Source organism: Coturnix japonica, chromosome 14 (genome assembly GCF_001577835.2).
Source record: "Coturnix japonica isolate 7356 chromosome 14, Coturnix japonica 2.1, whole genome shotgun sequence".
NCBI classification, from domain to species: domain Eukaryota; kingdom Metazoa; phylum Chordata; class Aves; order Galliformes; family Phasianidae; genus Coturnix; species Coturnix japonica.
This window is the reverse complement of record NC_029529.1, coordinates 10,722,722-10,745,115: the sequence shown is the minus strand read 5'-3', so window position 1 is coordinate 10,745,115 and position 22,394 is coordinate 10,722,722. Positions and strand designations below refer to the sequence as shown.

Sequence of the window (22,394 nt, the reverse complement as noted above, 5' to 3'; positions counted from 1 at the left end):
TCCATCCCCGGTGCTGCGGGTGGTGGAGTTCGCCCATCTCCGGGAGCTGGGGCGGTGTTCGGCTCTGCCCGACATCACGTTTGCAGTATCCATTGCAAGATGGGTCACGCAGCAGCAGCAGCGACACTGGAAACATGGAGGGCAGAAGCAGCAGGGGAGGAAGGCTCCCCCAGCATCCTGCGGCTCCGCTCGCCCCTCCGCCACCGCCACAACAGCCACCGCACGCCCCGCGCCCGGCCCTTGGGCTTTGATCTCATAAAGGGGCTCCATTTACAAGTCTTTAATAGCAGCCTTTGGAAATATCCGTCCTCAGAAGTCTCGAGTAATGAGATTTGGAGACTATGATCAATTTAGGCACCGCTCTTTCTCGCTCTCGCTTTTTTCTCTTTTCTTCCCCCCTTTTCTTGCACACACACTTCTCGAGCCGCGCTGACTTTGTGTGCGATTGTCGCACCATCCAAGGCCTGGGGGGGCCGTGTGGGCGGCAGGAATATGGGGCTTGTGTCTCCCAGCTGGGGGCCTTTGATGAAGCTGCTTTGCGAAATTTGATTTGAAAGGCCTACGATCACAATTTGGGGAGAATGGTGGAGCGTTTTTCCGCACGGATCTCTTTGTCTCTCGCCCGAAGGGGGGTTTCATTGTGGGTTTTGGGGCTGGGTGAGGGGGTCGGTGGTGGCCGCGGATGGGGTGGGGCGGCGGGGGCCGTGGTGAAGGAGAACAATGAGCGGGGAGATGGGGAGCGTTGGGATTTCTCACCTGCCTGCCCCGCTGCGTCGCGCGCCGGCTGGGTTTTCGCAGTCCGCCATGACGGGAGCAGCCGCCCTGCTTGCTGTCCGGAGCACTTTCCAACACTCTTGAACCTATTTCCCTTTCTTGGCAACTGTGTGGCTGGAAGATGGGAATCTTTACTTTATATTGCAGCTTTGGCTTCTCAGCCTGATTGGCTGCGGCCAGGACCAAATGATGGTCCTTCCAATCCTATTGTAACTATGGCAACCAGCCCCTTTAGGCACCACCGATTTACTTATAATTGCTGGGTAAATAGTCAAGACAGGCCGCTTTCATCCAGCATGGAAAGATTTATCTTCTTTTTCTCTCCCTTTTTACATATAGACATATATTTATTTTTTTATTTTTTGGAGGAAGCCCTGAAGAGCGGCAACACTTAAGCAAAACTCTTTGAACACTGTTGCAGACAGCGCTGCCTCCCCCGGGCCAGCTGCTCCCCACCAGCTGCACAATGACTCCATGTAGGGTTAACCAGCACCACGGTGCAGCCCTCATCATCATCATCCTTGTGCTCCTCAGTGTTGGGGCTCCTCCAAAGCACAGCCAACCTTCACATGGCTCTGTCCAGTTGGGGAAGCAATGGGGAGGATGGGAGAAGGAACGTTTCCTAACACTCAAGCTGAAGTGCCCAGGCGCAGCTTGAGGCCAACACCTCTCATCCTATCAGTGTTACCCAGAAGCAGAGCCCAACTCCCACCTCATTGCAGCCTCTTTTCGGGTGTGGAGAGCTGTAAGGTCTCCCCTGTAAGGTCTCCCTCCCTCTCCTCTTCTCTGAACAGCCCCACAACAAGGGGAGCTGCATGGAGAGCAACTGCACCTCATGGCACCCTGTGTGGAGTGCATTGGGATTGCAGCTGTGGGGACATGCTGGTCTGTAGGGATGGTCTGGCACTGCAGAACTGGGCAAAACACCGCTCCCTTCCTCTTCCCTGTGTCCCCCAGCCCTTGTAGGCACATGGAATGACGTCTGTGTATGGGATGCAGGGAAGAAGAGAGAATCATCTGACTGAGAATCAAAAAGGAAATGCACATGGTCGGATGGGGAGCCTGTTTGTAGCTGTGGACCCCCCCAGGTTTCAGACCTGTCCCTGTACCATTGCTGCATGGGCTCAGAGCAGCAAGGAGAGCAGCCATGCCTTCAATGCTCCCAGCCCTGTCTGCTGTGTGGGGCAGGCGCTGCTGCACAGCTCAGCCGGTGCCGGTGAGTCGGGCACGCCGTCCTGCTGCTCAAGGGGAGCCTGGCCATGCGGGGGAGATGAAAGGCAGCCATTGACGTCAGGGCTCTCACCACCCACACATGGACAAACAGGCGGCTGTTGGTACAGCCGGGCAGGCTCTGCTTACACAAACACTCCGTCCAGCTGCACGCAGGATGCTGCTGGCCCCGGTTCAGCGTGCAGCTCAGCCCCAGCAGAGCCGAGAACCAAGCAGAGCAATGAGCCGCACACAGATCCCACTGCTGCAGCCCCAGCTCGGTGCCAGCTCACTGCATGGCCACAGGTGGCTTTGAGCAAAGCATGGGCATCAACTGAAGGCTTGATGCTGTGCGTGGCTGCAGGTACCAATACCACGAAGCCATACCAGCATCTCTGCCCTCTGCACCCTCTGAGCATCCTCTGTCGGTTCCCATAGTAACTCCTGTCTTAGAGCAGCCAGAGCTCTGCCTGCCCATAGCCAACACCAGCCCTGCTGTGCCCGCTGCAGCTCCCCATGCCACACTGCCAGCACTGCTGCCACAGGAGGCACCTTCCAGCCCCCTGAACATCCCCACGGGGACCCACTGCTTCTCCCCATCACGTAGAGCTGCTTCAGGAAACAAAGCACAAAGCAAATATGGAATAATATAATATAATATGGAGGTGGTGAGGGCAGGGCCAGGAGCACAGCCGTGCTCAGCCCCAGTGCCTGGTGCACTGCTTGTGCCTCACAATGTGATGTATTAAAGATGGGAGGCAGATGCTCTACCTGCCCATCTGTGCTTTTGTGTGCTCTCAGGGGTTGTATCCAACAGCTCAGATTTGGCTTTGGAAGAGCCCACAGTGCAGGAGCTGCATCTTCCCGGTGCTTCCCATCACCCTGCTGCCTCTGCCTTGGACCACCAGCCCCAGGGCGATGGGTCCTGCAGGGCCCACAGTGATGGGACACCTGAGGGTGCCCTGCAGGCTGAGCACGAGCTCCCATCTCCCCAAAGGCATCTCCTGTGCTCTAGCTGGACTGAAACAGCAGCACGTAAAGCATTGCCATGGCAACAGCTGCCTAGGGAAGGTGAGTGATGGAGATGCATGTAGAATGGCAGAGCACGCTGAAGCAAAAGCCCTCATGGATGGACCTCAGAGAGCCTGCACTGCCCCACAGCCCTCCTGCCCCAGCCATGTCCTCCACACAGCAGCCGCAGGTGGAGGCAGCCATCCCCTGCCTTGAGCCCTGCAGCCAGGAGGCAGCAGGAGCAGGAAGCTGCTCTGTGATGGAGGGCTGCAGGGCTCACTGCTGGGCCCAGCCTGGTCTCACAGCCCACAGATGCTGGAACAGGTTACCCAGGGCCTGGCCCTGCTGTTCTGAACATCTCACACACGGAGATGCTGCCACTTCTCCATCTCTGTCCCTCTAACACAGAACTGCTGCTTTTGTTAAGAGCTCCCACAGCATTACTGACCATTAAAGCACAGATGGACTTGCTTGGAATTTACAAGTAAAATCCTATTGAATTCATTAATTTAAATGGCTCAGTTGGTGGAGGAATGCAGCCTTCACCTCAAGCAAGTTCTCAGATCAGTGTCCATGATTTGCTGGGAACCACAAGTGAAACAGGCAAAAATTCAGTCGTGGTTTCAAGGCACCAGCCCTGGCTTGGGAAGGCAGAACTGCAAAGCCTGGGCTCCTTGATAACTGCAGAGTGCAGAACCCACTCAGCCACACTGAGGCAGGATGATGCCTCTAACCTCTCACCACAGAGCAGCTCCTAATGTACTTCACAGAGCCGGCATTAGCTCTGCCCCAGTGGAACGGGAGGTCTCTCTGCATCTGGCTGAACTTTCCCATTATTCCTGCTTCCCTCCTCCTTCCTAAGATGGCAAATCCAGGAACAGAGGAGCCTCCAAGGACAGTGCTGGTAGCACTGCAGCTGGGGATGACCAATGGCCAAAGCTCTCCCCTGAGGGATATGGGCACCACGGGACAGGAATATCACTTTTTATACCTACAACCCAGGCTCAAGGTAAGAAAGAGCTGCTACCTGCCCTCCCAACTATCCCAAATGGAACCAGCACGTTCCAGCATAGTGATGGAGGGTCAGAACCACTGGCAGCAGCTTTGCTCAGAGCCACATTAAAATGCATGAGCTGTGCTAGCCCTAATGATGAGCAGAGCTGTCAATGAAGAACTTGTCCCAGCTAATTATCTCTAATGAGGGCAGAGTGTCAGAGTCCCTGGAGGAGCCGGGCAGCAGCTTCCCACTCAGCTCAGTTGCAGGAGAGGGAGAAGTTAAGCAAATGCCATTGTGTTGGCCTAGCTAAGAAATCATTCATTAGGCAAATGTGACCTTCTGTGTATGTTTGCTCTTGGGAACCTGGACTTGCCAGAGTTGGGACAGGCAAACAGGCTGGAAACACCCCAGCTTCTGCCATCCAATCTGTCCCCTGCAGTGCTGAGCCTCCTGCTCCCACACAGCACGGCCAGGGGCAGCACAGCCATGCTACACTCATCTCCAGACAGCAGCAAAGGCTGAACATCCATTTTAAAGACATTTTTGAAGATCTAAGATGAAAAAACCAATGTCTTCAAACAGAAAATAGCATTGGAAGCCACAGGGTTAGAGTAAGTTGTATGGCCAGCAGGATGGTTGTACTGGCTGTAAGCTGAACTGGCTGTAAGCTGTATTGGCTGCAGGATGGTCTGAGGTCATGCTTTCAGGGCACAATCTTCTCCTCTCTGCAGAACAGACCTGTGGACTGATCTAGGATACACCACACAATAATGACCAGTGAGTATCAGAGAGAAGTTTACTGACATTCTCAAGATACATAACATTTCGTTTTATATCAGGATCAAACCAAACAACAATCAACCACTCGCACAGGCAGAAGCACCACATCAAGTCAGTCTTACAGTAACGCTTTCAGAGGCCACAGGACAGAAAACCTTTCCTCAGCCAACAAGGATAATTCCTCAGTTGGATTCAGGCTGCCATCATTAGATGCTGATAACTGCAACACGTTCCCCATCGTGCTCATTGCGTTGCCTCTTTCACAAGCGTGGCTCATAAATGGCTTCCTGCACCCCACAGCTTCATCTGCAGCAGGGAGTTTGCTCTACGCATTTCTTTCCTTCTCCTTCTCCTTAAGTGCCTGTTCTTTCAGCTGGTTGACAAGTTCCTCAGCGTAGACCTTGAATAGTGGGACGGGGTCCTGAAACAAAGAGGAGATTCAGCTGCTTTGGAATTCTGGAGTGTTATTTCCTTTACTCAGATCAACTGCATGTGCAGCCCAACACAGCTCAGGTATCTCTGTGTTTGCAGGACAGCGCTGCCTCAGAAACTCACCTTCTTTTCTAGAAGCCTCTGTTTTTCTATTGCTTCTTCTAAACTCAAACCAACCCATTCAGCTTCTTCTTCTGGAATCACAAATTCCTGCAATAAAAAGAAAAACAGGAGGTATAATGACACCATCATATCAACTGCTCTGCTTCTCTTCTGAATGGTTCTATAGCTGCTTCTCAGCACAGGCTGTGGATGTCAGTGGTTTCTATCCCAGTGCCCATCATCGCACCAAGTCAAACAGTGGCACTCAGGCAGCCTGGAATCCTCACTAAACTCCTGCCTGCTGTGGGCAGTGTGTGCTCCTACCAGCGCTTAGTGCAGATTCACATCAAAAAGAGGCGTTTGTTTTCCTAACTGGCCAGTAAAGAAACTACAGCAACACACAGGGAGATGAGAAACAGCTGGGAGATGTGTTTAGAACCAGAGCAAGGACTGGGAGCAGCAGAGCCCAGCACGCACCCGGTACTTGTGATATATTGCCTCTCTCCTGGCTGGGTCGTTAGGATGCAGCTTGGGATCCTTCCGTGCGAGTCGTAGGAGCATCGTACGCTTCAAATCCATCCCCAACTTGGAGCACATGTCGGCTTTAGGGGTCTGGCGAGAGAAAGGAAATGACGCCACATAGAGCAGCAGCTACAGGACACGGAGCTGTGTCAGTGCGGGCTGGGCTCTACATGGCACAGGAGCCCCCAGAGCCCGGCAGGTGGATCCGGTAACACTGAGTGCAGCCGGTGAGTCACAGAATCACAGAATGACCCGGGTTGGAAGGGACCTCAAGGATCATTTAGTTCCAACCCCCCTGTCTAGCAGGGCCACCAAACATACACCTTTACTAGATCAGGTTGCCCAGGAGACCCCATAGACACCCCATAGATCCCCTTAGAGACCCCATAGAGCCCCCATAGATCCCCATAGATCCCCATAGAGACCCCATAGATCAGGTTGCCCATGGCCCCGTCCAACCTGGCCTTGAACACCTCCAAGGTCGGGGCATCCACAACCTCCCTGCGCAGCCTGTTCCAGGGCCTGACCACTCTCCTAGTAAAGAACTTCCCCCTCACATCCAACCTAAATTTTCCCTCTTTTCACTTCAAACCATTTCCCCTCGCTTTACCTTGAGGATGTAGAAATCGAAGCCATAGGCCTGATCGATGAGATCCAACGTTCTCATGGTGACGGTGATGGTCAGCTCCGCATCCAGGATCTCGCTGTAAAACCGACGTTCGAACAGCTGAGGCTTCCAGATCTTCGGTACCCGAGTGGAGAGCTGAGGGCGGGACGGCGGTCAGAACCGAACCGAACCGAACCGGGTCGAACCGAACCGAACCGGGCCCTTTGTGAGGGGGTAACGTGGTTCTGACCTTATCATTGTTGGCATATCGGAAGCCTCGGATCCATCCCTCTCCGCCCCACAGCCCCTCGTGTGCGGCCCTCGGTAGGTACACCGGTACCGGCACGTCCTGCACACGCTCCCGTTCCCCGGTTCGCGGGTTCCGCCGGTACCGAACGCCCAGAGGCCGCCAATGAACGGGGGTGGGCGGAGTGTCGTCCTGTAGCTGAGCCAGGAAGTGAGCGGGGAGACGGGCACAGATCCCTTCCTGCAGCCGCAGCGTCGGCCATAACCGTGGAGGGACCTTGTGCAGCGGCATGGCCGCCGACGTTAACTTCCGCTTCCGGTCCCGGTAGCACACGTGGGCGGAAGCGGAAGCTGGGGCGGCTTCCGTTTACTAAAGGTGACGGTGGCCGGTGAGGGTCAATCCGCGATTGCGTTCCTCACCCCCCCCCTTGCTGTATACAGTAAGACCACGGTTCGAGTTTGCCCTCCAACACCGTCACATTTATTACGTTATAAAATCAGAAGCTTCCAAATTGACCGTATAAAATAATCACAGGAGGAAAAAAACAAACAATAAACCAACAAAACAAACCCAAAACGAACCGAATTTCCTCCGATTTAACCCAAAATACAGACCCAACCCCCACCCACACCCACACCCCCTCAAACCGGAGGGGGTTTATTGATGTATTGATTTATTGCTTCATTCTCGGTGCGGCACCGAACACGGACGGAACGAGACCGGGCTGGGGCTGCTCCTGCCCCTGTGCCAAGGCAGAGGATGGATTAACAGGCAGATCCATTAGGTTAAAGATGAGATGAATGGCAAGGAGTTAAAGTGCAGGATGCTGGCAAGGAAAGCAATGTTTCCTATAAGCTTGGAAGTGTTATCCTTTGTTAATAGCTCTTTCCTCCCCCAAAGGGTTGCTGGGTTTGCAGGGCGGCTCTGAGCAGTGCACACAGCACCAGATGAACCTTCATCTTCCCCATTAGCACACACGTGTTTGATCCCAGAGTGGGAGGATATGCAGCAGTTACATGGTCATACAACATACAACATACAGTTGTATGGACATCAGTCAGCTTGCAGCAAACCACAGGCTGCAACAGAAACACACGGACATCGGCATCTGAACTATCTTCTTTCTGTACTAGACTTGAGACCTTTGTACAGTCCGAACTGCTCGCCCTCAGCCATCCTCTGCGGCTGGAATAAACAGGGAACCGTGTATTAACCGTGTATTTGAGCCCTTGTCTATATAATAAGGATGGGCAAAGAGTACTTTCCTAGTTGCCAGTTCTGTTTCTGATCTTGCTTTCTTATGTCTGAGTGCCCTCCAATAAGGCTGAGGTGAGACCGATAAACCCGAGGTGACTAAAGCTGCCTTGGGAGCTCATGGAGGGACTGGGATGTTGCCAATGGGCTGGGAGCAGCTGTGACTGCAGCACACACAGCCTGGCCAAGCGCAGGGGTGGCACAGCTCCAATGTGATGCTGTATGCAAGCACAGGAAAGGTGCTGGGTGCAGCACCCCTTCAAAGCACATGTTAATAAGCCTGCTGTAAGACCACGCTGTGCTCAGATGACTGCAGGACTGGAGCTGCTCCAGAGCCCTGAGTTCCAGCTCAGCACAGGTTGACCCTAAAACAGATACAGAGTGAAATCTTGCTGTCTAAAGGTGCAGGAACTGGGGGTAGTGTCACTAATTTAATTTGCAAGTGAAGTGTCACAGCCCATCACCAACCACACTGGAGTCCTGAGGGACGCTGCCACCTATGTTAGCTGGGCAGAGCTCCTGCACCCACAAAAGAAAGGAAGACAGCAAATACCTGAACATGAAGAGAGGAAGGGGAACAGTACAATCGCCTGACTCCTTCCAGATGAACTAAGAAGGACAAAAGGAAAACTAAGACTAAACTCGCTCTGCTGTGTTTCACAGTTCAGAGACAGATGCTTCTGATGCTCTTGCATATGCCCGCATTTTTTTTTCCACATTCTTGGCAAGTCTGATCCTGAAGTTAGGGCCCAAGTTCAGGTCTTGTTCATCCCCTCTAGAATCAGGACTAGGTAAGAGCAGCATCACCTGTTTCACAGAGAGGGGCTCTAGACTCACGTAGGATATAGCAATCAATGACCCAGGGCATGCTGAGATCAGCTCCCTCCCTTTTAGCACCAAGAGCACCCAAAAGCATCTACCTCTAGGTCAGGGGCTGAATAAGCCTGTTCTTCTCTTGATAAAGCAAATTCTGATTGCAGGATATCAGGGGAAATCTCTGTCCCACAGACCTCTGCTAAGAGAGCGAGTGCAGGGAAGAGCCCTGCAGCATCTGGCTCCAGGGCAGTATGGGCTGAGCCCAAGTCTTATCGATACAGTAGGAAGGGAAGAAGGGTTGGCAATTTCCCCCAGGGCCATGGGGGAGGTGGTGGGCAGACTGCTCCTTGATTTGGAACCATGAAGAGCCTACCCCATCCCAGCAGAAAAGCGGAGGGGGCCTCAAACTTGCCTTCAGAAGACAAGCCCACCGTCTTCATCTTTAAATCCAGTCTAGATATCTGTGCTGCCCCAGTGAAAGAGCACACAAGAAGATAGCCAGTGTGCTACAGAGGGGCAGCCCAGGCTGGCCTGGTAAAGAGCAACCTTACCAGCCCTTCACCTCTGGGACGTGGAGCCAAGCAGTTCAGGTGACAGCGTAGAGCTCCTCACGGTCATTCTGGCAGATCTGATAGCGACACGTGAGCTTCTGTGACCAGGCCCAGGGCTTCTTATGCTTGTCCCGAGGTGGAAGCAGGAAAGCAACACTTCCAGCCACCAGCACGTGCCAGATGCTGTGAGTGTAGTAATAGTTCTCATTGGTTTCCATGAACGCGTATACTGAGATGGCGATGAAAGCCAAGGTGATCCCTGGGAGGAGGTAGAAAACCCATCGCTTCCACGAGGAGGGGTAACAGTGCCTGCGCTTCACTCCATGGTAAACCTGGAGGTGTGAAGGAACAGAAGGGTTAAAGTCTTCACAGCAAGAGTGTATACCTCTGGAAACAGAGTCTGCTCTGCCACCATTTTCTCTGGAGGGGTGCAAAGGGCAGTAGGTTATCTGGCTGTTATTACTTACCCATGCTGAGATCATGATGGCGAGGGCAAACAGGCAGGGACCCATCATGTTCCACACCCCTCTGCGGTCCAGCTGCAGGGACATGGCGATTAGCAGTGACCCCAGGACAAAAAGAACCTACAAATGAGACAACACCACCAACATCAGCAGCTCGTCCTCTGCCAGTGCACAGCTGGCCATGCCAAAGGCCTAAGACAGGGAGAATTTTATCTCCTGGTTGTCCCAGCCCTACATACACACATGATTCAGGAGCACCACTTTTAGAAGGAGAAACTAGAGGATCCACAAATCTTTCACCTCAGCCCCTTCAGGGCCCGGTACTTACTAACAAGCATTCAGGTTCGCAGTGCAAAGTCCTAGGATAAAACAACACTGGATTAAAAATTAGACGGGCTATTTAGGGAACCTTGCAAGCAGCAGAGGAGCTGCTGAATGTGCCGTGCTACCGAAGTGCTGCCACAAGAGGGCACAGCATGGCCACCTGTGGCTCGGCCAGCTCACGCCTGGCCCTGCAGCACAATATACACAATGAAATCCTGCACTCACGTATTTCAGAATCTTCTTCACCCGGGACATGCACAAGATCGTCACCCAGATGGACACCACAGAGCCCAGAAAGTCACAGTACTGTAGTGTGTCGTAGTCCATAATGCACATCACAGCGATGCCTGGCTGGTCACATGCATGGTAGAACTGGAAGAAAAACAAAGGTTAACTTGAATCCAGCACCACCACACAGCTTTATGTTAAGGAGCAGAAGAATGGGAGCCAGGATCCCTCCTGGCAGCATCCCCAGGAATCTCCACTAAACCAGCACAGCATTGCGGAAAGCAGCTGGAGAGCAGCCATCACTCTGAACCCTCCCAGCATTGTGCTGTGTTCCCATCTCAGTTCCCTGGGGTCTGCTCCCAAATGGGAGCACCTGCAGCACGGCTGGAAGAATCCAGTTCAAATAACACTTCATCCAAGCTCTGAAGGGGCAGGACATGTCCATGGAGGTGCATGTCCAATGATCCTAGAAGGAACTCGTGGAGCTCCAGGATGGACTGCTCCACCAAAGCCTTTAGTCCAACTCAGCAAGCACTGGACTAAGTGCTCCCCAAATTCCTGATGCTAAGGGGGAACTGGCAGGGGACCCGATAAAAGTTAATTCCTACCGTGGAGAAGAACATGGTGTAGGTGTAGACAGAGGCCTCCACTAGGTAGTATCGATAAACAGCAACCACTATTGCTGGCAGGAACATGAGGTTACTCAGCGTGAGCAGGAGGGTGGCCAGGTTCTGTGCACCAACAGACTGGGCCTTGGTATCGTCTGTGCAGCTCCATCCACTCCAACCTGCAGAGCAGAGAGGACCCAAACAGTATTTATACTAAGCAGCTGACTTTAATTGTTTTGATGTTTGCAATTGCTGTCTAATGAGCTCTGCTGCCGCAGCCCTGCTTGCCAATACGCTCCGTCAGCCACTTAAATGGTTAAAATTACTTTCTTACTCGAGATTAAGATGTTCATGCCCTCCTTTTGGAGAAAGCTCACTCACAGGGCAGCCTGGTACATACAGGCACTTTACAGTCAACAAGAAGAGTTAAGAGTAGAATCCATCCCATTACAGTGCCACGAGAAACAAACCCAGCAGCTCTGTCCCCTTCCCCCTGCTGTCCCTGCGGAGCCCACAGGAGGCTGCTCTCTTTCAGTTTATTTCTGGGTCATGAATATTCAGTTTGGGGCACTTTGCTCCAAGTGATTCAGCAGAAAGCTGTCCTCAGCCTGATTCCTCATCTCCCCTGGGGTGCTGTATGCTTCCCAGAACATGGCACTCTTTGAGGAAATTAGGATGTCGTTTTCTGTCACAGTCCAAGCCTAGAAGCAGAACTGCAGAAGAAAGCAATGGCGTCCTGGATCAGGTCCAAAGCAGCAGTGAACCACGTTTCACCTTGCCCTTCTGCTAAGAACAGATACAAGGATCCATCCAGGCACAGAACAGCTATCATCTTCCCTAAGCTAGTGACTCCCGCCCAGTTCTCTCATCTCATTATAATTAGCAGCTGACACAAATGTGCCTCCTCCAGGGGCACCTCTAAGCATAAGTGTTGGCTTGCATCCTGACTCTTGGCATGAGACAGAGCACCACAGCAAATCACGGAGATTGCCAGCCCGTCTCATCACATCCTGTACCAGGACACTACGTAATAAACTGCCCTGAGAGACACAGGCTCTGATGCTGACACTTTCAGGCAGCCCTGCCAGCATCCTGATCTCTTTGGGGATGCTCAGAAGCACCTCTCAAGGGCATCGGGGACTCAAAGCTGGAAGTAAAACTACTATTCAGCTGAAAGTTGTCTTTGATTCACTGTTCCCTATGGGCGCTTCCCAGAATCTGACACTCCTCAGGGAACTCAGGACGCTGCCCATAGAGTGCACCACAGGTACAGAGGGCACTTTGGGCAGGCACTGTGATTGCAGGTTGTTTGTGACAGCTGTGACAGTCCCGGCTCCGCTATTTAAACAACCAAATGGAAGGACGTGGCCTCCTAGGAAAACGCACTCACCAGCTTTACAGCTGCAGCCAGCATAGAGGTAGCCGTGTCTTCTCAGGAGGCTGCACTGTCCATATGGCCCACAGTCATTGAAGCAGGGGGTGAGGTATGCTATGACGGTCACTTTGGCTTCTGCGGTGTTACATTCACTGCAATGAGAACAGGCTGTTGGTACCCTGGCCATTCTGGGCACCCTTGTGCCACAGGAGTACTGCTTCAGGGGTTCTGAAGGCTCTTGGCCTCACTGTGCCCTGCCATCAGGCTGCTCCCACTCTTATTTCAGCAGAGGGACCCTCACACCACAACCAGCTGTGGATCTGCTTCATTGCTCCCAGCAGAGAATCCTTCTCCACTCAGACTGCCAACCAAAGTACAGGCAGGCCTCAACTCTTCTATAGACTACTGTAACAGTCTCAGATTCTCATGAGTGGTCCTCAGACCCAGCAATTGCCAGCGCCATTACGCAGAGCATGCTTGGCTCCTTACACAGATGAATCACCAGGAAGGCAAACTGCTGTATTATGAGAGCAACTGTGCACGTTTCAAAGACCCCTTGAGGAAGTAACAGCACTCTGATTTACAACACTGCTCTCTCCTATTTATCACCTCAGCACGCATCTGGGAAAGCTCATCCAAGCAGACTCTGCCACCCTCATGCAGTCAGCGTGAGACACAGCAGGTCAGCACCAGACAAGCTGCTTGAGGGCTTATCAGAGAGCAGCACTGCCACTCATCTCTTTTCTTCCTCTCTGTAGCCACTGCTTTACTGCTACCACATGTATTGAGCCTGCAGCAGAAGGCAGGACAGTGGGAGGCATTTGGTTTTGCTTAAGTGAGACAAGGGCAGCAGGACCAGGAGGTACAGTGCTTTGTCTCAGCCTCAAGGCTGGATAACACACCAGACTCACCTCTGGCCCTTCAGGCAGATGAGCTGTAAGGAAAGGAACCAGTCATCTGTCTGTGGGTACAGGACAATCAGCATTGCTTCCGCAGAGGACGTGCTCAGACTCAGAGGGTAGCCCTGGAAGAAAGCTTGAAGAGAAGAGAGTGCTGTGATATGCCAGAACTTGGGGAGAAAGGCCTGCAGCAATCCTTGGCTGAGATCAGCTGCACAGAGATCAGATATTCCTACTGCTCCTTAACCCCATCCTCACAGGGCCCTGGGGTGTTGAAAGAACCTGCCTGGACAGCACAAGAAAAGTGGAAAAGCCCGTTTACTTGCCTCTGGGGAAGCCTCATTGTGGCCTTCCAATATTTGAAAAGAGCGTATAAACAGGAGGGAGCATGGCTGTTTAAATGGGTGGACAAGGGGGAATCGTTTTAAACTGACAGGGGAGGTTTCGTTTAGATATTGGGAGGAAGTTTTTCACTCAGAGGGTGGTGATGCACTGGAACAAGTTGTCCAAGGAGGCTGTGGATGCCCCATCCCTGCAGGCATTCAAGGCCAGGCTGGATGTGGCTCTGGGCAGCCTGGTCTGCTGGTTGTCAGCCCTGTACACAGCAGGGGGTTGGAACTGGATGATCATTGTGGTCCTTTTCAACCCAGGCCATCCTGTGATCCTGATATGATTCTATGATTCTAGTCCTCCAACGCAGAGTTCAGCTTCACTGCACACCAACAAGGCCCTGACTAGCCTCAAACCTGCCAACAAGGCTGGAAGAGACTCAGTTGCTAACTACTGTTATGGTTTAATTGATGGAGTCTGGCTCCTGGTTCCAGACTAGCATCTGCACTCTTATACTTCAGGGCATTTGCCAGCACTGAGTGATGAAGGCCTTAGGAGAGTTTGTGCCAAAATAATCTTGCCCAAAACACCACACAAAGGACTCGACTCAGTTAGCACCTCCTAAAAGCAAAGGTCTAAAAGCTTAGTCCTGAGATTCCGTAGTTGAGCTGGTGGTGGCTGTCAGTGGCTCTCATACCTGTGCTGCAGTTCTGCGTGGAATTGAGAGACAGCACCGGCGAAGCAGCACTCACACATGCAACCACAGTGGCATTGGCCTGGCTCAGAGACGTCTGTGTAAGCAGAAAAACATCCCACATCAGAGCAACTCAATGCCACCCCCCACACCCTATTAATCTCCCACACTGCTCACAATCTATGGGAGCAGCAGGTGATACTAAAACCCGCTGATCAAAGTCATCCATCAATTCCCCAGCTCTTTCTGGACCAACCTGCATTCTCCTCACCCTGCCCTGTCACTGCATTATATTTTTTGTGCTGAAAGGCACAGGAAAAAAGTTTATTGGGGAGACTGAATGGCTGGAAATGCCTCTCAGATGGAATATTTACACCAGCACATCACTTCAGCACAAATCCATGGTGGTAGAAATAGGAGGCAGACTGACATCAGGGCTGAGCTGTGCTCCAGCTCTCAGGAAAGCATTAACAAGCCCTTACAACAAGCTTCCTAGACACACTTTCATAGAACTAATTTGTAAGTGCCACCATAGGAGTTCTGGAATCAGTGACTCAGATAGGAAATCCCTGGGTTTCCCTATCAGTCTGCTCTCCTGGCAACAAGGCTCTAGGCTTCCACGGAGGAGATGGAAAGCAGCTGCATCTCCATTTCCTCTGCCATCACATTCCAGTGAACTGGAGCATTTGAATTGGAACTGGCAAGCAGTAAATGACACTAGTATCTAAAACAGGACAAGAGTGCCTTGCAGCATCAAGAAAGAAAGGAAAATAGTTCCACTGGTACCTACAACCCCTCGAATTTACCCAAGAGCTGGGACAGGGTCAAGCACTGCAAAGAGAAGACAATCACATGAAGAAGCCTACTGCACCTTGTTAAGCAGGAGATTCACCACAAGGGAACCCCCACTATCCATGCCACTGTTCAAGTTGAGGAGGAGGAGGGTTGGGGAGATGGAGTACACGGCTACACTGGGACCATTCAAGAGCCTGTACCGCACAGACACCACATCCAGGTCCTCACGAACAACAGGCTGATTCTGGAGGCAGAAGCTCCTCTGGTCAGAAGTGTTGCGTAAAACCATTCCTGTAGATGGAGTGGGACTCCCTGATCCAGAACCAGCCTGGCTCTGGTTTAGACTGCTGAAGTTAAGGAATGAACTGGTACTTCCCGGTCTACAATCTGTTAAGCAGAGAAAGGGAAAGGAATCAGCACAATCAGGACTAGCACCCCAATAGGGCCCCAGTAACTTCAGACCTTCATGTTATAGCACAAACTGTGGGGTATTTCAGTTGGTTCAGGCACTTCAGAATTTACTCTGATCCTGAAAGGCATCGACTTTGCCAGGGAGACCCTAGAATCAGTGTTCAAATTTGGGACACTGACAAAAGCCAGACAAATGGTAAAGTAAATGACAACATTCTGGAGCTGCTGAGAAACAGCTGGGAAGCAGAGGAACTGGAGAAGGGATAATACATAGTATTGTAACACATCAATGTACCCAGCAGACAGGGAATGTTCATTAACATTAAACCAGACACTGCTTTCTCAAACATCCTGATTCATCCTCAGTTGAATACTGGAGCCTACTCTTTTAACCCCTAAGCAACAATCAGATCTTATCGAGATTATATCCAGGCAAAAAGCATACTGTGGAAGCCATTCACACAAAGGCACAAGAGACATAGCAGACACAAAATTCTCTCTGGTCTCTCTCCCACATGAAGATGGAAGCTCACCTGTGAAAGAAGCCAGCATCTCCAATGACACAGTGGCATTGGCAGTACCAAGACTCTCCACCATGATTTGCAACCACTTCTCCCAGGGCAGTGATTCCAGGCTTACACTGCAGTTCACATTCCCTGTGCAGGTGACGATCCTCTGGAAGGACTGTGGCAGTGTGATGGAGCCCAGCACCACCCGCACAGCACATGGTTTCCGCTCACTTGTCACACAGCTTCGCAGCTCAAACCACATTCTGGCAGTGTATTTGGGAACAAAAACCCTGCAGGAAGAGGAACCAGCAACTCGTACAATTTGTACTCTGAACAGAGGGCAGCCACAGCCCACCACAGAGTCCCATAGGCTTTGTGACAAGAATCAGAATGCCCTGATTTGTGTTGTGAATACCATTCCCAGGAGAGGGGTCTCTAGAAGCTAACAAATTCCCATAGCCAAGCGTTAGGTCTACCTGCAAAGAGTCAGAGAAGGGCCCTCATATGCTGTGCCCACACAGACCTCATCAGCCTGCCACATGGAGCTGGTTAAAGGCCCTCGAGTTCCAGAGTCCAGCCCAGCATGGAAACAACAGTGGCTTACCCCAAGCAGCACCAGTGAGAAATCTGACCCTCCCACATACAGCCCCAAGTGTTTCCAGCCGCTGCTCTCACTCACTTGACATGCAGTGGCTTAGCAGGTGAGACGATGGTTTGTGGCATGGCAACACCAGGCTCCAGAACAGGCATATCAGTGAGTCTAAGCACAAACATATCTGCCTGAAACATATAGGTGCATGGAGTGGAGAAACCCTGCAGGAGGGGAGAGCAGACCGGTCAGATGTGGCAAGACACACTGGACAGAGTACGCTGGCTGTACGAGATGTTCATCAGAGCCCTTACCTTCACTTCAATTCTGCCAGCAGCCTCAGGGAGATGTGCAGCAATGAACCAGTCTCCTGCAGCAGGGGTGGTGATGTTCACAAAGGTGGTGTTTTGCACAGCGCTGCTCAGAGTGATACTGATGTTATAGGAAGGACGGACGGTTGCGTTTGCAGGAAAATGAGTGCCCAGTGGGTTAATTACAGGAGGAGCTCCATAGCGAAAGTGCCTGCAAGAGAAACCAGAATCCAAATAAATCACGGGATGTAAATACACGTGCAAGATGAACGGGAATATGAACTCGTGAATAGATACCCCAGTTGGCCTGAGATCAGAGAGGGTGCAGGCTCGAAATAACCCACATTTTAAGTGGAGCACAGAGCCATCATTTTCATTTGGTGAGGACTGGCTGGCGTTACCTTATCTTGGACTTATTCAGAGATTGATTTAACTTGGCTGCTTATTAAGATAAGGATTTACATCATTCCATCAAGCCTGAAAGCAAATTTCCGTAACACTTACTTAGGTTAAGCCCCAATCACGAAACTGCTTTCTTTTTTTTTTCCCCTTTCCTTTTTTAAAAGCAACCATCAGCAAATTCCCTGTATAGCCTGCTAGGCTAAACCGTCAATTAAGAGCTTTCTTTTTATAGCTAAGATCTGCATCTTCCCTATTTCCTCCCCTAAGGAGGGCAGACAGATTAAAACACGCTCACCGAGGAAGGCCTCTGTGACTGACTTCAGAACAAAAGTGCTTCTGCTTTCAAGATAAGCATCTCAAAATTTGAACTACCAGAAAAGTAGGCAGCTACGTAACACAGGAGGCGTTTATTTAACCTTTCTGGGATGCAGACAGCACAATTGCTTTGGATCCTCTTAAGACCTTTGCAGTTCTGCCACATCCTCTGGTAACATGCACAGGATCCTGACAGGTACAGAAAGGTCCAGGAACACATTTGTTTCTGAAGAGCAACAACAGCCTCACTGTGAAGCTCTCTCCAGTGTTTCTAAGGCCTCTCTTAGACACTGCATTTGATAGCTCCTTGATCCGCTGGTAACATGAAATGCTCCAACAGGTTAAAAACCACAGATTCAATGCTAGTGTAACATTCAGAAATGATGTTTGCTCCAAGCGGCGAATGAATTCACAGCCTCCTGCGAACAAACAACTCCAGTCATGAGTGACAAGGACAAAGGAAAGATAAGAAAGGTTGCATGTGCAGGCACTGGTGAGGGGACATACGTACACTGTGACCTCCATGCTGGTGCACTCAGGTTCTTTCCCCCTGGATGCCTGCAGAAGCCAGCGAAGCAGCACGGTATCTTCTGGCACGTGGAAGTGGAAGACCTTGGCGTTCCCATACCAGCTGTAGAAGGACAACCTCTGTGCACTCTGTGAGAAGTACTCGGAGACGAACAGGGAGCCTAAAAGGGAGAGAGCACAACAGTTGCTGGGTGGCTGGGAGCAGGCTGCACTGCAACATACACCCATGGGTGCATACAAGAGTTTTAATGTCACTGGACAGTCATTCAATGAAAGTGCCATAGGACTAACGAGAGCCTCCATCCATCCCTCTGCCCAGTTATGCTTACAGATCACTCCCAGGCTGCTGGTCATTCTACATGCAGAACTACACTGCTGTCATGGTCAGAAAAGAAACGTAATATCAGGATTGGGAACTGGGCAAAACTGCACTGGGAATGGAGACAAAGTCATTTTGTCCACCAGCAAATGAGGTTCCTCTCAGTGAGCAAGGTAAAGAATTTACCTTCATATCTCTACTCAGCCCTCCCTGACGCTCCTTTTCTACTCTGGAATTTTGTGAAATGGAGAGACACTGTGGTAGCTCCCAGATTCAGAAGCACTATTTGATCAGACAATAAAGCAGCAAGTGGTGCGTAGCTTGTCTTCATCTCATGCTGCTCAGGGTCATGTGGAAACACGCAGGACACAGCTGAGTTTCAGTGAGGTGCCAGAAAAAGAGGAAAAAAAAGCATTCCTCAGGCAGGAGCAGAGCCTTGGGTTGTACTTGGTGCCAAGAGGAAACTAATCCGAGCAGGAAATACGATTCATGCCCCAGAGCAGGATACATGCTGACCTGAACACACGGCACTGCAAAGAGACAGGAATAGTCATAACGGGTTTAATTTCTTGGCAAATGACCAAGCTAAAGCCTACAGGCACATTGCAAACCCAACTGAGAAAGGAGGAAATAGGAAAGCAAGAAATACCAGCCACGCAGCTTTCACTGCTGTCAAAGAATAAACCAACAGGAGGATTTACTCTCCAGGGAAAAGGGTGCCAGCAGAACACACACAGTCACCCCAGCTGATGTCCTGCATCAGAGCCCACCCAGGGCCAAATGAAGGGACCTGGATTGGTTGTACCCCAGCACAGGGCAGAACAAACTCCAGCTACTGTCCTCAGGTCAGGGTTAGGTCACTCTTTGGGACAGTAAAGAGCAAATACCATTGAAGGGACCCTTCAAGCAAACACAGATGTGACGGCAGTGCAGTACGGGCTCCCACAGTCATGAGTGGAGGAAGGAAATCAGCTGTGCTCTCCTACAAACCCAGTCTTATTTCACGCATAGGAACTACAGAAAAGAGAAGCCTTTAATCAGCAGCTTCTTTGCACCCAGTGGCACTCTGCACACACACAGCGTATTCATTGCTGGATGTCCATGGTGACATTTGGGTGCCAGCACAAGCCAAGGGTAGACAAAGACAGAGTAGTAAAGCCTGGACAGCCATGGTCCTGCCCAAAGCTCACACTGGACAGACTGATCAGAGATGAACTGTTCCACCAGCACCCAGCAAAAACCCACTTCAGCTCTCCAGCCAAACTGCATGGCCAACAGCACCCATCAGCAGCTCCTCACCTTCAAGGGGCCACAGAAGAAGAAGAATAACTTATGAGGTGTTGTAGGGAGGAGCAGAGGGCTGTCAGAATTAAGAAGTCAAGCATGGGTCACATTAAGGATGGGTCAGTTATATTGACTGAGGTGAGCTGCAGTTACAGCCCAAGGGAATGGCACAGAGCTGTGTGACAGCTGACAATGTGAGCACATGAGCCTGCAGTACAGCAGTGTGGACAAAGTCCAAGTACACAGCTCTGCTTGGAGAGAACCTACCAGGGCCACAGCTGCACTCCCAGGTTTTGCTATGCTGGGCATCCAGGAAACAAGATGAGTTGATTCCCACTTCACCTGGTTTGAGAAGGAAATGCTACATGAAGATATAATAGATTATTAGTAAAGAAAAGCCAGAAAGACGGGTCATGTGCAAGTGAGGCATGTGCTCCTGCTCCCTATTTGCATTGAATATTGCTGTGCTCTGTATGTGCCTGTTTCTACCCTGTTCTGAACATTCTTCAGAAGCACAGCAACACCTTGGGAGTCAGACCTGACCATCCAGCAATGCTCAGAGCTCTTTGAACTGAACAGGGCAGTTGTGAAATCCCTGTGGGAAAGGATGGAAACAACATAATTTGATGCTGAACAAGAGCCTCCTTCTAAAAGTTTCAAACATAGGACGCAAAAAGCAGGAAAAATTTGAAGAAGACAAACAAAACATGAGGAGAATCACAGATGCACAGAGGAGACACATTCTTTGAATGTCTGAATAAAGAACCACCTGCGACAGCTTGGATTTGTTCATCCAAAGATTATATCATTCTGCTTCTAGACATGTTGACCGCTGGTTTCAGAGCTCCCCATGAGAAGGACGAGGTCCCGGTTTCAGAGCAGATGCAAATATCTCTGGGGCTTCATAAGAGCCAGCACTTCACAAGCCAGCAGGCTCAACCCTGTGCAGAGCTTAGGTCAAGCAGCAATTCCAAAGGGACATAAAGACTGAGAACCCTGAGTACAGCTACACAGACAGCGACCAGTCTGACTCAAGACAAGAGATGACTGTGGCAGGCTTTTTGTGTGCTATTTATAATGTAACCCATGTCAAAGCCACATCTTGATGTATCCCAAGACTCCTCACTCCTCTCAGGAGGATCTGATCCTTAACAGTTCTCAGATCCAATGAGGAATTCACCTGAATTGGCAGGATGACGCCAAGAAGAACCCAATATCACACCTTGAACACAGGGGAGGTACCTGAGGGCTGGGAACCCACCCAGCAGGATGCCAGAGTAGGGTTGGCCTGGGGCAAAAGTGACATCTCACCCTGGCGCCAGCAGCTCCCTGAGCAGTCTGTGGCTATCTGAAGCATGGGAACCACTCTCAGCAGCTGATAACCACAGTTACATACACCTACCTCCACATCAGGGCGAAGAGAGCAAACATGCTTCTCAGGACAAGGTACAGCCCTTGGATAGCACAGCAGAGCCCCTGCCATGCACACAGCAGAAGCTTCAGGCTCACGGCCACAAGGATCAGCCCTTGCACCTTCGAAACCATTGCAACTGCTTCCTGCCCATTCAGAGCCCACTCCTGCCCATCCGCCCCAACCACCACCGCTACACAACGAGGGAAAACCTTAAGAGTCATAGGATGGCTTGGGATGGAGAGGACCTTAAGGACCATTCAGTTCCAACCCCTATGCTGTGGGCTGGCTGCCCCTCACACTGTGCAGGACCCCAATGACTGACCCTCTATGCATCCCAGTATGGGGCACCCACAGCTCACTGGACAGCAGTTCCAAGGTCTCAATGACTCTGAGTAAATAAATCCTTCCTAAAATCTTACCTAAGTCTCTTCTCTTTCAGTTTAAAGCCATTCCCCCTTCTCCGAGCACTATCAAGCCACGTAAAAATCCGGTCCATCTCTTGCTTACAAGCTCCCTTCAAACACTGGGAGGAAACACTGAGGTCTGCCCAGAGCCTTCTCTTCTCCGGACATAACAAACCTGCCTCCATAGAGATGTGCTGCATCCCTTCGGTCCATCCATTGCCCACTCATTGCCCACAATAAACTTCGCCACGATGCAGCCGCAAGGGGATGCGAGGCTCCATCACGGCCGCCCCCCCCCTCTGCCCGCACTTACCGGCCCCGGTTCGGTTTCCTCGGCCCTCGGGCAGCACCAGGAGCTGCAGTATCGGTAGCAGCAGCGGTAGCACCGGGCCGGCTCCCCGTGCCATGGCCGCCCCGCTCTATCCCGGCATCGCCGCCCGCCGCCCGCCCCGCAGCGCCATCATCATCGCCGCCGTCTCCGCCACCTCCCGCTTCCGCCGCTCCGCCCCGCTCCACCCCCGGGACAACCGGCTACCACACGGAGCTGAGCCGGGCCCAGGGGGGTCTCGGTGGCCGTCAGGGAGCAGGGGGCGGCCCTCATCGTGGGGACGACCCTCGGGGTGACACTGCTCCCATAGCCCTGTTTGTCTGGTTCTGGTACAAGCAGTTAAAAAGGCAGAGCTGGGTGGGAAACCTCCATCCAGCTCCAGCTCCAGCCTGGCTGTGTTGTGTCTGCCTTGCAGCTCGTTGCCTAAGTGAAATCACAGTGATAAGGGATCTGGGAAGGAAGATGACAGTGAAGAACTGCATCTCAGGGACGTGGGTCAAAAAATCTGAGAGCTGTAGACTTCAAGATGGCAATATCAGACTTTATTCCTTCATTGAGGGA

The 22,394-nt window shown here is 51.6% G+C and overlaps 3 protein-coding genes across 6 annotated transcripts in view; all 3 read right to left on the bottom strand.

The window, feature by feature from the left end:
* AXIN1 (axin 1) overlaps positions 1–869 on the bottom strand; it is a 63,840-nt gene extending 62,971 nt beyond the window's left edge. For both annotated transcript variants that reach the window (XM_032447558.1, XM_032447557.1), the window contains exon 1: positions 757–869. The gene's annotated coding sequence lies outside the window, so the exon portion shown is untranslated. The remainder of the gene's footprint in view (positions 1–756) is intronic.
* Positions 870–4,773: 3,904 nt separating this feature from the next.
* Positions 4,774–7,011, bottom strand: MRPL28 (mitochondrial ribosomal protein L28). The gene is made up of 5 exons (XM_015877352.1): positions 6,685–7,011; positions 6,438–6,590; positions 5,783–5,917; positions 5,327–5,413; positions 4,774–5,192 (listed from the first exon to the last, which is right to left on the bottom strand). The coding sequence occupies exons 1-5, from the start codon at positions 6,970–6,972 to the stop codon at positions 5,097–5,099; spliced, it is 759 nt and encodes a 252-aa protein (XP_015732838.1). The 5' UTR covers positions 6,973–7,011; the 3' UTR covers positions 4,774–5,096.
* A 124-nt stretch (positions 7,012–7,135) lies between these two features.
* PGAP6 (post-glycosylphosphatidylinositol attachment to proteins 6) lies at positions 7,136–21,981 on the bottom strand. 3 transcript variants are annotated; one of them, XM_015877350.2, is made up of 14 exons: positions 18,590–18,607; positions 18,068–18,245; positions 17,658–17,975; positions 16,843–17,050; positions 16,619–16,752; positions 15,964–16,229; positions 15,096–15,406; positions 14,228–14,321; positions 13,213–13,336; positions 12,317–12,453; positions 10,927–11,105; positions 10,316–10,462; positions 9,770–9,886; positions 7,136–9,634 (listed from the first exon to the last, which is right to left on the bottom strand). In XM_015877350.2, the coding sequence occupies exons 3-14, from the start codon at positions 17,774–17,776 to the stop codon at positions 9,338–9,340; spliced, it is 2,133 nt and encodes a 710-aa protein (XP_015732836.1). In that variant the 5' UTR covers positions 17,777–17,975; positions 18,068–18,245; positions 18,590–18,607; the 3' UTR covers positions 7,136–9,337. The 3 variants fall into 3 exon arrangements, with proteins under 3 accessions (XP_015732836.1, XP_015732835.1, XP_015732837.1); XM_015877349.2 differs by lacking the exons at positions 17,658–17,975; positions 18,590–18,607 and adding an exon at positions 21,819–21,979; XM_015877351.2 differs by lacking the exons at positions 7,136–9,634; positions 9,770–9,886; positions 17,658–17,975; positions 18,590–18,607 and adding exons at positions 9,893–10,125; positions 21,819–21,981.
* Positions 21,982–22,394: the final 413 nt, after the last annotated feature.